This window comes from Diceros bicornis, chromosome 24, assembly GCF_020826845.1.
Source record: "Diceros bicornis minor isolate mBicDic1 chromosome 24, mDicBic1.mat.cur, whole genome shotgun sequence".
NCBI classification, from domain to species: domain Eukaryota; kingdom Metazoa; phylum Chordata; class Mammalia; order Perissodactyla; family Rhinocerotidae; genus Diceros; species Diceros bicornis.
In genome coordinates this window covers 46,840,012-46,857,101 of record NC_080763.1, presented here as the reverse complement: position 1 = coordinate 46,857,101, position 17,090 = coordinate 46,840,012, and the positions used below count along the sequence as shown (strand labels likewise).

The 17,090-nt window shown below is 44.3% G+C and overlaps 1 protein-coding gene across 1 annotated transcript in view; it reads right to left on the bottom strand.

Annotated features, from left to right (window-relative positions):
- The window catches only part of DYNC1H1 (dynein cytoplasmic 1 heavy chain 1), a 74,387-nt gene that overhangs the window by 38,612 nt on the left and 18,685 nt on the right, over positions 1 to 17,090 (bottom strand). The window contains exons 8-26 of the mRNA XM_058567724.1: positions 15,545 to 16,621; positions 14,629 to 14,808; positions 12,607 to 12,756; positions 10,775 to 10,921; positions 7,674 to 7,814; positions 6,878 to 7,054; positions 6,631 to 6,741; positions 6,427 to 6,546; positions 5,647 to 5,886; positions 3,732 to 3,887; positions 3,476 to 3,589; positions 2,886 to 2,996; positions 2,597 to 2,806; positions 2,276 to 2,422; positions 1,899 to 2,065; positions 1,626 to 1,799; positions 861 to 1,026; positions 589 to 777; positions 301 to 495 (exon numbers count right to left, since the gene is read on the bottom strand). Coding sequence (XP_058423707.1) covers positions 301 to 495; positions 589 to 777; positions 861 to 1,026; positions 1,626 to 1,799; positions 1,899 to 2,065; positions 2,276 to 2,422; positions 2,597 to 2,806; positions 2,886 to 2,996; positions 3,476 to 3,589; positions 3,732 to 3,887; positions 5,647 to 5,886; positions 6,427 to 6,546; positions 6,631 to 6,741; positions 6,878 to 7,054; positions 7,674 to 7,814; positions 10,775 to 10,921; positions 12,607 to 12,756; positions 14,629 to 14,808; positions 15,545 to 16,621 — 3,972 coding nt within the window. The remainder of the gene's footprint in view (positions 1 to 300; positions 496 to 588; positions 778 to 860; positions 1,027 to 1,625; positions 1,800 to 1,898; positions 2,066 to 2,275; positions 2,423 to 2,596; positions 2,807 to 2,885; positions 2,997 to 3,475; positions 3,590 to 3,731; positions 3,888 to 5,646; positions 5,887 to 6,426; positions 6,547 to 6,630; positions 6,742 to 6,877; positions 7,055 to 7,673; positions 7,815 to 10,774; positions 10,922 to 12,606; positions 12,757 to 14,628; positions 14,809 to 15,544; positions 16,622 to 17,090) is intronic.

Below are 17,090 nucleotides of genomic sequence, written 5' to 3'. Positions count from 1 at the left end.
CCGGGCCTCCTGGCACCGCCTCGGGCACCTCTTTGGGAAGAAGATGATGAGAAAGAGTAAAGACTCTGACCGAGGGTTAGCACTTCCTTTTTATCAGGCTGATGTATATATAACTCCTGTGTTCCACCAAGATTATCTTTCAACAGAAACAGAGAGCCAATACCCACCCCAGAGTTTATCAATATGACATCTCCTTTTCCCCCTAACACCAATTACATTATTTTTCAAGCATGATTTAACTGCTTGAGTTGAAGGCACCAGAGCCTAACTGGCAAGGAATGAGTGGGGCACAGGACTAACCAAGTGCTCCAGCTTCCGTCGTCGGAGTGGGGGCTGCTCCATGAGGACTGAGTCGGCCAACACGTTGAGGGTGACCTCCACATTGCTCAGCACAGAGTGCAAGGGAGCCGCATTGCCGCTCCCACCAATGCTGCTCAGAGCCGTCTCCACGTTTTCAGACCAGGCTATCTGGGCTGACAAAACCACAAGCTGGGCCTGAAAGACACAAGACATGAGATCCAAAAGGACCATTTTAGAGATCAGTCTGTGCATTTACCTTTAGACTATCTCACGTCTACCCTACATTACCTGATATTTATCAATCCAAGTGATGTAGGTATTTGGGTCAATTGAAGTTGCTTTACCAAAAATCTCAACTTCTGTAACAGACTCAGCAAGAAGTTTAGCCAGTGTGACTCTCATCTCCTTTTCTACCAGTGTGAGCCACTCATTGATTTTGGGATGTTCGGTAATTGACACAGGAGTTTTAAACATAACCTGAAACAAATAAAATTTAAGAATTAATATGTGCAAAAAACGGGAGAGAAGTCTTCTTAAGTTCCAAACGTAAATTTAACTACCTCCTCTCCTTCACGGGATGAAATGCCCAAGACAACAGAGTTATCCTCATTTAAGATGATGCTTGAAACTCCAGCAAACATTTTCTTGAAATGTTTCTGTAACTTAGCTACATTCTTGCTGTTTCCAATGATTTCAAGCAAATCTTCATCACCCACAAAATAGAACCTAAAAAGAAAGCAGCATTCAACTTGCTAAAATGTTCTACATACACAAATGAGGTGAATCAAGGCAAAACTTCAAATTGTAGGAAGGGAAGGTGGATGTGGATGGTGGTGGACAATCTCCAGCCTGAACTCAGATTACATTCACATTTCTTCCAGCCTTCAGCAAAAGATACACACTTATCTAATGAAATACTGCAGAATTCAACGGATTTCACATCATTAGCCTTACTTCACAAATTCATTTTTTTAAAAATCTGTTTGATTCACACTAAGCAAACTATTCAGAAAGGAAGAGATGTCACTTAGAAAATAACCAGAGCTAAATATTTAAGAGATGGAAGCTGCCTGGGAGGGTGGATGATAGTTTAAATGAGGCTTAATAAACACATCCAAGGTAAAAAACTAAGGATTATTCATTATAATTAGGAATTAATGCATGAAAGGGAAATGGTATTCATTAAATGGACCACTGGTAACAAAACTGTTGATGTCAAAAGTGACCAACACAGGCGCCCAGAAGGGGAGAGGAGGGCTGGAGGAAAGCACAGCCGAGACTGAACTTCCTTTCAGCTCAAGTCAGCGATCTCATAACTCCCTTACCTGGGGAAAGACGACCGCTCTCTCTCCAGGTATTCTCCCAGTGCTTTCTGGATCTTTCCTAGCAGGTCTGCCAATCTCTCCAGAGACCTCTGCACCCCCTGGATGTTCAGAACATCCATAACAAGGGGAGACTTGGATACTTTTTTCATTAGAGCCAGAAACTCCGTGCTGATACTACAAATCAAATGAAGACCGACGTTAGCTCTTGTGTAAAGAGTGGTTACCAGCCATATCTAATCTTCAGCTCTTCAGCTCCCTGGCTAGAGGCCATACCTCTGGAACCGCTGGGTTTCCACTGGCAGCAGGTGCTTGATATCCGCACTGCCCGTAAAGATGCCTTCCAGGTAGACCCACCGCCTCTGCACGTCGATCCACACGTCAAACAGAGCCATGATCCGATTCAGTTTGTCTTCCCAGCTCAGGGCATCCTCTTCAAACACCTAATGGGCAGATGGAAGGAGAGCCCAACCACTGAACTTTTTATTCATAGATATGCCAAAACTCAATAAAAATGCAGATTAAGATCCCATCAAGTTATTTGACTCATTTTAAAAACCAGGCATCTGATAACGGTGAGTCAAAAAGTATTATTACAAGGAAAGTGCAGGAGAACACTCTGATCAGGGAGGGAGTGGCCCCACCAACGGTACCTTGTAGTACGGGGAGAGCTTCATGGCGGAGACACTGTTGATGTGCTCCTTGACCTTGTTGAAGAGGTCATCCCAGCCGCGGATCAAGCGACACTTGTTCTGATAGTTAACCAAGTCTAACTCATAAGTATTCCATACTTCTCTTATCTGAATGGAAATCAGAAAGAGGCGTGTTATCAATATGTGGGCATTCACCAGCTGCACAGCAACTAAGTGTTATGGGGACAAAAAGGACCACAGATGAGGCTGTTTTTTTACACAGTCAGATCTATGTTACAGCCTGAAAAATGACATAAAAGTGGCTCAGTCTAATTTAGTTACCTGCTTCAAAAATTCTTCCAAAGCCATCTCTCCTTGTGCCACAAGCAGCACATCCTTGACAACAGCTTCATTTTTCTGCAAGTCAACGTCCCAGATTTGGCCAAGGGTTAGCTCAGAAACAACCCAATTGACATGAAGCCTTTTCATCAACTGTTTCCAATGGCGATCTTTAAGTGCTTCAGATTTCAACTCGATCACCAACATATTTATCTGTGGAGAGAGTACGCAAAGTTACCTATGCAGCTGTGTTTCTAATGGACATCCATGACTGCAGCACCAAGTCACCTACCTTCAGGTAACCTTTCAGAAGCCTCTGGACAAACTCATAGGACGCATACTGCCGTAATCGTGCGGGGAAGTTTTTCAGCTGATTCAAGAGGCCATCCAAATTTTGTCGCAGCTGTCAAGAGAAACGCAAGATGATATTCAGTTTGCCAACACTCCTTTAAATGGCAAAATATTTTTTTATTTCTTTTTTTTTTTTTTTAATTTTTATTTATTTATTCTTTTCCCCCAAAGCCCCAGTAGATAGTTGTTATGTCATAGCTGCACATCCTTCTAGTTGCTGCACATGGGACGCGGCCTCAGCATGGCCAGAGAAGCGGTGCGTTGGTGCGCGCCCGGGATCCGAACCCGGGCCACCAGCAGCGGAGCACGCGCACTTAACCGCTAAGCCACGGGGCCGGCACGGCAAAATATTTTTTAAAATGGGTTTAAAAGAAATTTTACATTAGTCTGGATGAATAATGTAAAATGACATGCAGGACATTAAGTGACATTTTGTGAACTTACAATAAAGTTCCTTGTTTGCCAAGTTTCTAAGTCTATAACCGTTAATACATGAAGATATACAGAAATGTCCATTTTAACTTGACGTACCTTTCGAGGCTGTACTGAAACCCATGGTTGCTCCTTCATCTGATCGATTTGCTCCCAGACCTTAGAAAGTTCTGACCAAACACCTTTGAGGTCCTGTAATTCTTCTAAGGCCACCTGTGATTAAGAACAGTAAAGCAGTTAAACTTGGGAAACAGAAATCAACTCAATCAGGCAGGGCCCTTGAGATGGCCCAGGTCAAAGGCAGAGTCAGGACGAGGAGCCACGTCCCTGTCTCCCCAACTAGTGGGGTTCATACCTGGACTCGCTCTTCGCTGCCGCTGAGAAGCCCTGTATCTGTCAATTCCAGCGCCTCCTTGGCCTTGGCACACTTTTCTCGGTCATCCTTCAGTCTGCCAAACTTCCCTTCATATATGGTGAGAGCCTGAAGTGCCTCCTCTGGGCGAAGATTGCCCTGAAAGCAGGCAAAGCGCAGAGAATTGCAGTGCCAGGTCTCGGGAGAGATGAATACTTTGGCCCTGAGGTTGGGGAGGGAACCTGCTGGGCTTCTGGAAATGTGTGATTCCTTGAATATATCAACATTTGTAAACATCTAACAAGATGTACACTTATGATTTGTATACATTACTGAACGGAACTTTCACTTCCATATCTTGACATAATAAAAATATAAATAAGAAAGATGGAACACCTCTTGAACTCAGTCACTGTCTCACTAAAAATCTTGGGATAGGAAGAGACGAGTCAGGGCAGACCTGGGCCTGGAGTGGGACACTCCTGATCCAAGGGGACAAGGCTCTTGTGGGCTGCCAGCCACACCCTCCCTGATATACACAGTTGTTACATCAGTTACTGAGAGAAGAATGAGAAATGAAGCACTGTTCTCACTGGAGATGGCCTCTACGTCAGCATTAACACTGTTTACAGACTTCCTTTCCATGTTAACAACTTGCGATAATGACTACATAAAACCTCACAGTTTTCTACCAAAGCAAAATAGCAAGTAAAATTTCAAATAAAACACATTACTAGCTAGGTGAGGTAATGAGAGAGACTCAATTTTGGTGATCAGAATCTTGCCTATTAATCAGTACTCACTCCCCTGCTAGAGCCAGCATTCTGCATAACCCACGGTAGTGACATTAGTAAAATCGAGACCTTCTTAAAACAGGGGTCTAAAAGCAAAATTAAACACAAAGTAAGACCTTTGGGCCCTGCAGCACAGACAGGACTGAGAGCACGACGGAGCCCTGACCAGTTGATCGTGGGAGGCTAAATCTGCCACAGGGCCTGGTATGGAAACTTACATCCCGCAACAGGAAACCAGATTAACATTCAGAGTACTTTAACATCCTTCCCCTTTTTCTTTTGTCTATGTTTATATGTAAGTCTCAATAAATACAATTTGAATTCTGCCCCACTAAACCAAGTATGCTGTTCTCTACTTGCTTGAGCCTTCCGCTCTCTGTCCCCTTTGCCTCAACGCTCCCTCTGGCCATGTGCATGACCCGCCAGCCCCCTCCTTCAGGTCTCCACTTCAATGTCACCTTCCCTGCGGCCTTCCTGACAGAACAGTAAACCACTAACACCCTTCTTCCTCCCGGCCCTCCTCACTCTTCCCCACAGCACATATCACCATCTGACTCAAAATACACATTTTCCTTGTTCATCTTTTATCATGGAGTATAACTCCACGAGAGTAGGGGCTCCTGTCTTCTCTGTTCACTCCTGTATCCCACTGCTTAGAACACAGTCGGTGCTCCAGAAATACTTGAATGAACCAAGAAGACTGGCTGTGGCAAGTCCTGGGTGCAGAAAGGTTTAATAACTGCAGCGACGATGACAGAGCCTGCCTCCGCACAGCACAGAGCAGCAGCCGCAGCGTGAGGCTTCCTGTGTCCATGAGAAACTGAAGTCTAATTTTTGAGCATGTTTAAGAGAATAACTTAAGAAAGGAAAAACTTTAATTTTAAAAACCATCTCCTGACTAAATTTCAATTGTCACAAAGGGTTCTGGGTAAAAGAGGTCTAAGTCGGCTTTCATATTTTCAAATACACTATCTGTAAGTACTGCTGTTTTAATTACAAAAAGGAAAAACTTTCTTTCTTGGAAAGCTAAGCCACAGCAAGGCCTTTTACATTGGAAACAAAAGACACCACACTGCACTGCTGGTTTAGGAGAAACTCCTGGTGCACAGTGGGGCGAGACTCACCGTGACAGGCTTTGTTTTCTCCCAGTCTGTCAGCAGGTCAGTGGTGCGGCTTTCCACAGCTCGGTCCTCCTGCACGATCTTCATTTGCAGGTTTGCCACCTGCTGCTGAATGGCAGAGTCTTTCCGCCGCATGATGTCATTGAAGGCCCCCCACTCTCCCTCGATGTTGTCAATATAGAGCCAGGAAGGCGGGAACTGGAACCTCTGCTTTTCCAGCAAGCGCTGACCATTGCGGTAGAGCTTGGAGAGTTAAAAAATAAACTGAATTATTTCTTCTATAACAATAATAGAAACTACTGTCAAATTCCCACAAAAGGGAAGACACTCTGTGGCTACAGAACACATAACATCAATACATTTGCTCTTCTCCAGAAACCTTCCATCCTGAGAGTACCATGGTCAGAACGCAGCACATCCGAGAGCCTGCCACAGCTAGTCCAGTTATTGTGAACTAGTTATTATAGACCAGATGGCCCTGAATAGGAGCTACGTACAATGGAGCTGTGTTTCACTCCCTCATCGCAAATCATAAAAAGGAAATTCAAGTCTGACAACTTGAAGATCAACAACTAAAGTAAAATACTTCAAAAGACAAAAAGCAGTGGTTCTCAAACCTTGATGTGCCTAAGAATCACCTGCAGAGCCTTTTAAAATGCAGATTCCCAGGATGCACTGGAACAAGCACAGCAGGTGGGTACGATTAGAGGATCTACGGACTGTACCTGAGAAACAGTGCCTACAGGGCTGATGGTGAGAATTTTAACCCTTCATAGAGCTCACCTCAACTTGTTTTTCAAACTGCTTGATCTTCCGTTTCAAAGACTGCACGTAGGTGATGAAGGTCACCGCGTCAGAGGTGCTGGCCGTGTCCACCGAGTGCTGCTCCAATTCCTGGCGAGACTGTTCAAAGAGAGCAGAGAATTTTAACACAGAGCCAAGGTTTACCAGTAGACTAGTTGTGCCGGCAGAATCCTGCCTCCTCACCTTTGAAATCTGGGAATGGAATTCTGTCATGTTGGATCCGAGCATCTGCCCAAATTTGCTGAGAACCTCCTTATGCCAGGAGTCGTACTTCAAGTTCACCTTAGATTGTACCTGCAGGTGAACGAGCACACGACAGATCATCAGTTCTTTCACGCTGGAGTGTTTACACTTCAACTTCATTATAGTCAAACAGACATGCTGCCTGTATTGCTACCTCGACGTCTTTCAATAAAGCAGCAGAGCTCACCTTGCCGTAATCTATAACCACTGGTCCAAACTCTTTCTTGGTTTCCGCATTGTCAAAAGTCCCCCTGGCCTTCCTTATCTGAACCAAGAGAGCTTGCCATTTGTTGAGATCTTCCCCAAGTCTGTTGTAGATGTTTTCAGCTTGCATATCCCATAAGCACTGATACTGAAGCCAAACCTGCATATGAAAAACGTAGTTAAATAATATAGTTTGGCCTTTCGTTTTGTAGAAAATTAATATGTATTTGCATATTCTGTTAAAAAGGTTCATGTTCTCTCATCACCATTAGAAAAATTCTCACTTCAAATTCTCAAAATTCTCATATCAAAAAAGAATAAAATGTACTGTTCTCCAAAACAATAGTTAATATCCCAGATGATCTGTCCTACTATTCATTCACTCTTGCTTTAAAATAAGCAAACGTGGTGGGGCTGGCCCCGTGGCGTAGCGGTTAAGTGTGTGCGCTCCACTGCTGGCGGCCTGGGTTCGGATCCCGGGCGTGCACCTATGCATCGCTTGTCAGGCCATGCTATGGTGGTGTCCCATATAAAGTGGAGGAAGATAGGCACGGCACGGATGTTAGCCCAGGGCCAGTCTTCCTCAGCAAAAAGAGGACTGGCATGGATGTTAGCTCAGGGCTGATCTTCCTCACCAAAAAAAAAAAAAGCAAATGTTATCTAGTGAATCATATTACACATAGTCAAGACCTTTTAGCTCTATGTTCACTGTATCTCATACTCCTAAGTGTCTAAAATAGACTATACAACATATTTGAATGAATTCAGAAGCTTCTCACCTTGACATACTGCTCGACTTCAGTGACAATGCCCATGACTGCAGAATAGGACTCCTCCAGGGCAACGGGGCCATCCGGCATCCGTGTTAGAGCATTCCGATAGAACTTCTCCTCTTCAGTTAACTCGTAATGTACGCCCACCTACCAAACAACGCCGGAAGTGAACACAAGTAGTTTGTTCAAAAAGGTTAACCTCAGAGTCACCTTTCACTTAATTAAATGAACTGACAGAACAGCTCACGATAAAAATGGCAGTTAAGGGATAACGTCTACTCACGCCAGTCACAAGTAACCAGAAGCCTACTTCTATTTAACTCATCAAACCAACAAAAGGAATATCAGATCAACCACAAGCTGGAAAATGTGGTGTCACTAATGGCACAATGCAAAACCAGTTAAAGAGCACACGGAGTCTACGGAGCAGAGGCCTCGCAGGGCTTAACTCTCCTCTGAGAGGGGAAGACTAAGGCCATGTCTAACAGAACGTGAGATTACCATGACCAAGTATTTACACCAACGCGGATGATGGAACTGATGACTCAGTCATTCATTCATTTCAACGATTTGAGTGCCTGTTATATGCCAGGCACCTTTGTAGGTACAATAAACAGACAAAAATCTCTGCTCACAGACTTACATTCTATGGGAGGAGAGAGACAATTAAGGAAAAAGCAAAACATATAGAATGTCAGATGGTGAGAAGTACTACAGAGAAAACTCCTTTCGAGTATTAGGGAGTGGCGGGTGGAAGAGGCTGTATTTTAAATAGAGAGGTCGGCAAAGGCCTCACTGAGGAGATGACATTTGAGCAGAGACCAAGAGGAGGGGAGGGAGGGAGCCATGTGAATATCAGCTACCAGGGATTCCAAGCACAGAGATCAGCAAGTGCAAAGGCCCAGGGGCAAGAGTCTGCCTGGCATGTTTTTTTTTTTTTTTGTGAGGAGATCAGCCCTGGGCTAACATCCGTGCCCATCTTCCTCCACTTTATATGAGACGCCACCACAGCATAGCTTGCCAAGCAGTGTGTCGGTACGCACCCGGGATCCAAACCGATGAACCCCGGGCCGCTGCAGCAGAGCGCGTGCACTTAACCATTTGTGCCACCGGGCCGGCCCCTGCCTGGCATGTTTGAGGAGACCAGGAGTCCAGTGTGGCCAGGGCAGAGCCAGTGAGGGAGAAGCAGGAGCTGAAGTCAGAGAGGCCACAAGCAGCATATCCCGTGGGGCCCAGCAAGCCACTGTGGGACGTGGGCTTTCACGCTGAGTGAGACGAGAAGCCGTTAACGGGCTCTGAAAAGAGCAGTGTCAGGACTGACATACAATTTAAGACTTACTCTGGCTGCTGTGTTGAACATAGATTTTAAGGAGCAAAGGCAGATGCAGAGGAGGGAACTTTAACAATTCAAGTGAAAGATGATGGTACCATTGGGCAGGGGTGGTAGCAATCCATATAGTAAGAAATAGATTGGGTTAATTTTGAAGATAGAGACAATGGGAGTCAAGGATGATGCCACGATTTTTGGCTTGAGTGGGTTGAAGGACGGGAAAGGAAAGACTGGGGGAGTTGCAAATTTGAGGGAGGGGGATTGGAGAGACATGTCCAGTTTGACACGTCTATGAGACAGTCACGTGGAGATGCCAAGGAGGCAGCTGGATAGACAGGTCTGGAGTTCAGGATAAAGGCCAGGCTGGAGACATGAACACAGAGTTGTCAGCAAACAGCTGATATTTAAAGTTGACAGCCTGGACAAGACACGGAGAGAGTGCGTGGCTGGGTAAACACTGAACATTTAGAGGCTGGGAAGAGGGAGAACAAAAGAGGAACCAATAAAGGAGACTGACCAGCGAGGTGGCAGGAAAATCAGGAGAGCTGAGCAAAAAAATGTGTTATCAAGGAGGAGGGCGTGCGCACCCCTGCCAAATCCTGCAGCTAACATTCTCAAGGGCTGAGAAGCCCACCACACCAGCAGGGTGGAGCCCCGGTAATGGTGAGCAGACAGCGCTGGCTGAGCAGTGGGCACAGCCTGAGGGGAAGGGGCCCTGGAGCAGCCCTGCAGACAACTCTCCACGTTTGCTACCAAGAGGAGCAGAGAAATAAGATGGCTAGAGGGGAACAGGGGTCAAGTTTACTTTCTGACAGGAAGACTCAGAAGAGAGGGAAGAATTGCTGAGCAACACAGTGAGAGGGAACGGGATCCTGTGCACAAGAGCGGCTGGCTTCAGTTTGTTAAATTTGGAGATAAACAAGAGAACAATGCAAATAGAAACACAGCTGGTTAAAAGCCGGAGAAATATGACAGGAAACATCCTCAAGATTGCAAATAGACTCCTTGAGGGGCAGGAACCAGTACTCACACATCAGTTCTGATTAGCTGGACATTGCCAAGTTTTTGGCTAAGCATTGCCAAGACTGAAAGTCTATAGGTGGCTGCTACCTTGAAAAAAACCTGAAAAGAACTGAGCTTATGTTCATAGTTAAAAGAGAGATATTTCCTAATAGGATCATTCCTTTCCAGAAGAGCCTGTTTTAACAGAGTTTGCAGAAATGTTTTATTTGAAAACCACTGGTCCTGTTTAGCAGTAATATTGCCTAGTGGTCAGGGACTAAATGGTCTTTTGAGTTTTCCCCTTGCTCTAGAAGTACATTAATCCAAGTACATTATATCTTGGATATGCTTTACACTAATCTGGTGGTGGGGGTGGGGAAAGGACTATAAATTAAACAAAATTGGCCACATGTCGATAAATAAAACTGGGTGCTGTGAGCTCGTGAGACTCCTTTTACTTTTGCGTACATTTGCAAATTTCCACAATAAAGAGAGGGGAAAAAAGCACGAATTAAAATTCCCAAAGAAGTTCATGGAGGGTATTTCTAAGACACTACTGAGACCAAAGCTGCAAACACAACTATTTGGAAAAGTAACTATTGGAAAAAAAATGTGAGGTCACATCAAGCTTCCTCTTGCTTTCCCTTAGAATGCTGAGCCTGTGGCCTGGAGTTTGAAGACTCGTCACAAGTTTGTTTAAAGATGCATAGTGGAGAGGTGGTGTCCCAGAGCCTAGAGGAGGCCTGGTCATGCTGTGAGTCCCTGGAAGGCTCACCTGGTATCTCTGACTCTGGATCCTGGGGAGAGACAGCACAACCATCTTCCAGGCAAACATCTCCTGATACAGCTTGTACCTGCACTCTTCAATTGGCGGATTCAAATAGATGACCTGATTGGTTATTCTTAGCTCATGAACGACATTCTGTAAAAGAAAGATTTCATCTCTTACTCAGCAACCTATTTCAATAAAATGGTTTTGATATATAACACTTTCTCTAAATTATTAAACTACTTCAGTCTAAACCACAAGGTCTATTACTTTATTATTAGACACGGTCTTCTGCAATTTCATGTTTGTGGTCTGTGGCCCTCCCCAAAGGATTTTAAGAAGTCAGAGGGCAGGCACCGCTTAGGTTCCTCCTGAGTCCCCCGAGCCTGGGTGTAAAACACACAACAGGTGCTCAGTGAAGTCCCATCTGATTTGATGCGCATGATGATCTCTCGACATGATGACTTTCAGATCCGAGAGACCAGTGACATGAGGCTGGCGGTAGCTGGCAGACATGCCGCACTGATGTAGGTTTACAAGTCGAGCTAAGTCTCTGCCACCTGCTGGTGCTTTAAACTAACCAGGAATTCCAACTCAGTCTCCACCACAGAATTGTGTCAACGTAGACCCACTCACTTGCTTTTCTGCATCTCAGTATTTAAAAAAGTATGCTCTGGGGATGAATATCTGTAATACTCGAAAGTGAAAACATTTTTCAAGCATTAAGAGAAAAAAATGAAAAGGTAAAGTCTGGGTAGAAACAAAAAAAGCCAATTGTTTCTCCCAGATCAAAGTTTTTATTTGCACAGTTCTCTTGGGCTTCTGTTTTATGAGACTTTTTTTATTAATAAATGTAACACAAATACTGTAAACTACATAAAACAAATGTCTGGCTTAATGAATTTCTGTAAAGTGGACACCTTTATAATCACTGCCCACGTCAGGAGACAGGACCTATTTGCAGAGTTTGAATTAACAGAATTACTGAATTTTCTAGAAGGCTTACTAAGCTCCCGTTGACCACTCCCCTTCACAGAAATGGCAACTAGGTGGCTTGGAGATGAAGACTGCTGTCCAATGTATTGACCACTGTGCTACTGCAGTCTTCCATGAGACTTCAATTTAGATTTTGGTGAAAAGTTACATTTTAGTGCCACAGTCTGAACTTTTACTTGTAGATTATATTCAGTTCTTGAAATGATTTCTTACGTTTGCTCCGTAAGCAGAGACTTGTTTTTCCACCGTAGGTTTTCTTCTAAAATTTATTTTGCATTTTTAAAAAACTTCTGTCTTTGAAATTATCTTAGACTTATAGGAGAATTACAAAGAAAGTATGAAGTTTCCATATACCCTTCACCAGCTTCCTCTGATGTTAACATCTAACGTGGTACAATTATCAAAACAAAGAAATGAACACTGGCACAATGCTAGTAACTAAATATAGACATTAGTCAGATTTCCCAGCATCTAATCCAGGACACCAAGTGTCACATCTCCTTAATCCCCTCCAATCTGTGACATTTTCTCAGTTTTTCTTTCTTTCTCTCATGACCTTGACACTTTGGAATAGTACTGCTCAGGTGTTTTGTAGAACGACTCTCAATCTGGGTTTGTCTGATGTTTTTCTCATGGTTAGAATGAGGCTGGGAGATCTGGGCAGAGACCACAGAGGTGAAGCGTTCTTCTCATCACATCGTACACACAACACCACGGTGACACTGACCTTGATCACCTGGGTAAGGTGGTGTCTGCCAGTTGTCCCCACTGTAAAGTGGCTTTGTCCCTGGTACTTTTTAAGGGGAGAATTTTTTTTATTTCCTAGCATAGGAAACACTCACTTTGATCTTGGGCTCTCCACCAGGCTTGTGACTGACTTGTGGTGCATCCGTATCCATGTCAACTTCTGCTTTATCTTCTGCTTGTCCAAGAAGCACCTGGGTCCAAGCTCTTAGGCCAGCTTGTAGGCGAACACCCAATATTCTTTCAATCTATAAAGAAGGTAGTGGCGAAGATCAGTGTTTCTTCCAAAAGTTAGCTCACAGAGCACGTTAAACAGAAGACAGATGTTTCAGGTCAAAAATAAACAGTCACTAACTATAACCCTGCATCTCACTCTGTTCTCAGTTTCACTCATGTCCCTTTTGCACAGCCTCATATAACTCGAATCCATTAGGCTGCGTTCTCCAGCTGTGGGCTAACTGAATCACCAACCTCCTGACTTATAAGTGACAAGAAGACTAACGCAAATGCAGCAGATGCAGTTAAGGTCTGGATATTTGTTTAATATAACAGAAAATTTACAAAACAAAAGCATTTTCCTGGCAGCCTCAGAGATAAACCTAGAAAACTATAATTTGGAGAGTAAACCATTTTCTTTTAACAAGTAAAGAAGAAAGTCTTCTCTCTGATCTCGAAAGAGAAAAGTAAATCTCCTACGACTAGAACCTCTGTACATCTTTGTGAAGAGTCTGCCTTGGGCCACACAACCACCCTGGGTACACTGTGAGGGCAGCTGTGAGGGATACTGTGAGAAAAATTGGGGACTTTTAGTGGATTCTGAAGAGTGGAATTTGTTGACTTTCTGTTAGCGTCCCACTGCATGGATACACTGCAACTTATTTATCCATTTTAAAAGGGAAAGAGAAAATCTGTGACCCACAGCTTTGGAACTGACCAACCACCACTTGTCCACTGAGTGACCTCTGCCATAAAATATCCTCCTTCCTGAGACTGTTCATAGATGTACTCTCTGATGTTCACCAATGAGAAAGCCATATGGAGCGGTAAGGATGCTTCAAACACACGCATGCACACATGTGCACACTTGCCCTTCCTCTCCCCACACACCTCTACAGGGGTGAACCAAGGTTCTCTACATTAGAAATAAGAGGTATTTTGTTGCTGGGTATTTCTTTTTAAATTGGGTGGTGGAGAGGGGCAGGGTGGTCAGAGAAGGATGCCTGGAGGGGAGGGCCAGGAAGGACAACCTAAATTATTAGAAGTGTAGGGAAGAGCAAATAGGAGGTTGTCAAATATCCAGAAAATAAAGAGGGCTCTTTCTCCTCCCTCAAAGCTCCCTGCCTCCAACATGGAACGAACATGAGTACCAGTGGTATCACAGTTCAGCGCTGTTGTTAAATGGGATTTCTGGAGGGAAAACTGGACTATTACTGATGGCATCTATGGGAAAATGCTGTTCAGCCACAAACTCATACAGGCATACCTTGTTTTACTGTGCTTCACAGACACTGCCGTTTTTTTTTTTGTTTTTTACCAACTGAAGGTTTATGGCAACCTTGTGTCGAGCTAGTCTTTTGGTGCTATTTTTCCAACAGCATTTGCTCACTGAATTTTTTAATTGAGGGATGTACATTGTTTTTTTAGACATAGTGCTATTTTTTTTTTCCCCCCAAAGCCCCAGTAGATAGTTGTATATCATAGTTGCACATCCCTCCAGTTGCTGTATGTGGGACGCGGCCTCAGCATGGCCGGAGAAGCGGTGCATCGGTGCGAGCCCAGGATCCGAACCCGGGCTGCCAGCATCGGAGCGCATGCACCCAACCGCTAAGCCACGGGGCCGGCTCTATTTTACATTTAATAGAGTACAGTATAGTGTAAACATAACTTTTATATGCACTGGAAAACCAAAAAATTTGTGTGACTCGCTTTATTGTGATATTAGCTTTATTGTGATATTAGCTTTATTGCGATATTAGCTTTATTGTAATATTCGCTTTAGCTGGTGGTCTGGAATGGAACCCGCCATATCTCCGAGGTATGCCTGTAAACTTATGAAACAGAGTCCACCCCTATGCTGACAGTAGAAAAAAGAAAAACACTATAATAAACCCAGCCCTTACCTCCATATCAAGCTTGTTGACCCAGATGGGCAAATTGGAATAGGAGTGCAGATTTAAGTCGTCCACGGCCTTCTGGACTCTGTTCAAGATCTCTGAGAAAGTCTTATGATCATACATACAAGTTTCCAAGGAACGGACTTCCAGGTCTATTTTTTCTTCAATAATCAGCAGATCATCCACCTAAAGGAAGGTATATTTAATATTTAAAACACCCATTCACTCTATTCCTTCATTTTTATGTACATTCTTCTTAATTAATTAAGAAATGTTTGATGCAGAGAAGTTCTTCCATAAATAGCTAACCCTATTTGCTGGGGTGAGAACACTTATCCCTATTCCCGTGTCTTCATAGAGGAAAGGGAAATGTATGGAAACTATCAGTTTCTCCTCCTTACTCCCTCCTGCTCACGGGAAGGGCAACCTGTGATTGTAGGTCTGAGAGCAGAAAATAAATGGGCTCTGCTCAGCGCCTTCTCTGTCCTCAGAAGCCAGCCAAGGCACTAGACGCATGCACTTCGGTCTGCGCGCAGCGGCAGGTGCAGGGCCAGGAGGCCTACCATTGTGCAGCTGCACTAGAGCCCGGGAAGGAGGCAGGTCTGGGTGGATCCACATCAAGCGCCATGGCTGCAGATCTAGAGCCTTGTTCTCCATGCAACTTTATCAGTAATAAAGCTCTCATTTCGCTCAGTTAGACTCCTGTGTCATCCTTCTCTCCATTGGTTTCTAAACTCAGGGTGTTACTTAACAGCCTCCCTAAAGCCCCAACATCATCAAACAGCCCGGGAAGTAAAACAGCTGCTTCTCCCTCTCAGCTCACATGGCCTCATCCTATATCAATCATGCACATGCCTTCTGAGTTAGCTATTACTGTGTTTAGTTCACTCCCGGGACACGCAAGGACTAAATTACAGCACACCTTTTCTTGGAAGTTGAAGACAGTCTCTGCTAAGCGTTGTACATAGGGATCAAGTTTGTAGGATTCCCACACCAATGCAATGCCCTCTGCAATCAGAGCCTGCACTTCCTTTTTCAAGCCAGCTACCAGAAGTGAAATGGTGTTCCGCTCCTCCACTTTTTCACAGGTCCTTTCGTAAGTTCGGACACTTTCAATCAGTGAGATGGCAAAGGGATAGAGCTGGTTTGCTTGATGAGCCTTGTTCACAATCGCCAGTGGGACGCGGAAACCAAGCCACTTGAGGTTTCGAACTTCTTTGGAAAGTGTGATAATCTCAGGAAGGAAGTTAACCTTTAGCTTAAGTACATTTCCACTTCGGCCCCGAACCCGAGTACTTTCAATGGTGAAAATGCGCCCCGAGACGCCGAGGTTCCGCTGCTGCACCTTCCTTGCCCAGTCATCAAATATCTCTTGAGTGTTGAGCTTCATGCGGAAACTGTCTCCATCCTGCTTCAGCTTCTGCCCCTCCACGTGGTTCTCCCATCCCTTGCCCAGGACGTCCTCCACACGCTTCATGTAGGCGGTCAGCTGTCTGTCGATCTGTTTTGCCCAGATGATAGACCCTGACACAGGCGGCAGATCACGCACATGGCTCATCTTACATGCCTGACTTTGTGGGTACTGGACCTTGAACTTGTCGTGAAGAGACTCAATGTCATCTTTCACACGTTGGATTAGCTGGGTCTGATATTCACGGATGGCCCCACGGATGTGAGGCCTGACAAACAGTGCATTGAACCTGGAGAAAATCCTAAACATCTCGTTAGCATTCTTGGCTGTGCCCAGCTGATCTCGAAGGCGAGCAGTGATGCGGGTCTCCACTCTGTCAATTCTCTCATCATATCTCTTCATTGCAGCCTCCCAAGCTTCCGTGCCTTCCTTGGAAACATCTAGCCCGTCCACTTCCTTGACATTCTCGTAAGCAAGGTTTACTTCCTCAATAGCATTTGCATCAGCAGCATCAAAGAGAACCTCAGCTACTTTCATATCTTGGGGTTCAGGTACCTCTCCTTGATTCTGTTGTGCTACTGCTGTGACCTAGAAGAGAAGGATTTGTAACAAAAAAGGTTTACCACATGAAGATTTTTATTTTGTGGCACACCAGCAGTACACACCACACAAAATTACCAGTCAGCTATATAGGTTTTTAACTTTTAGTCCAACATTTCATAACCACAACTCAACAAAGCCACGTAAAATACCATAGAGTATATTTTAACTCTGCACTGTAAAGATCTGACAATGCAGTTTCGTTGCTTCAGAAGCTAAAATAACGTGTTAAAACCTGGGTTTTAGGTACTTCCCTTTTCAATGTTTAGTCTACGATTAAAATTGCATTGGAAAGCTCAGTAATCCACAGCAGTGCTACGTACACACTCAGTACACAAACTCATAAATAGTCTTCCTTTTTGATTTTTAAAACCTTAAATTATAACCACCTTACAAGTTACCACTTACTGTAAATACCACAACAGAGGGACACATAAAGTGTTATAGTAACAGAGAA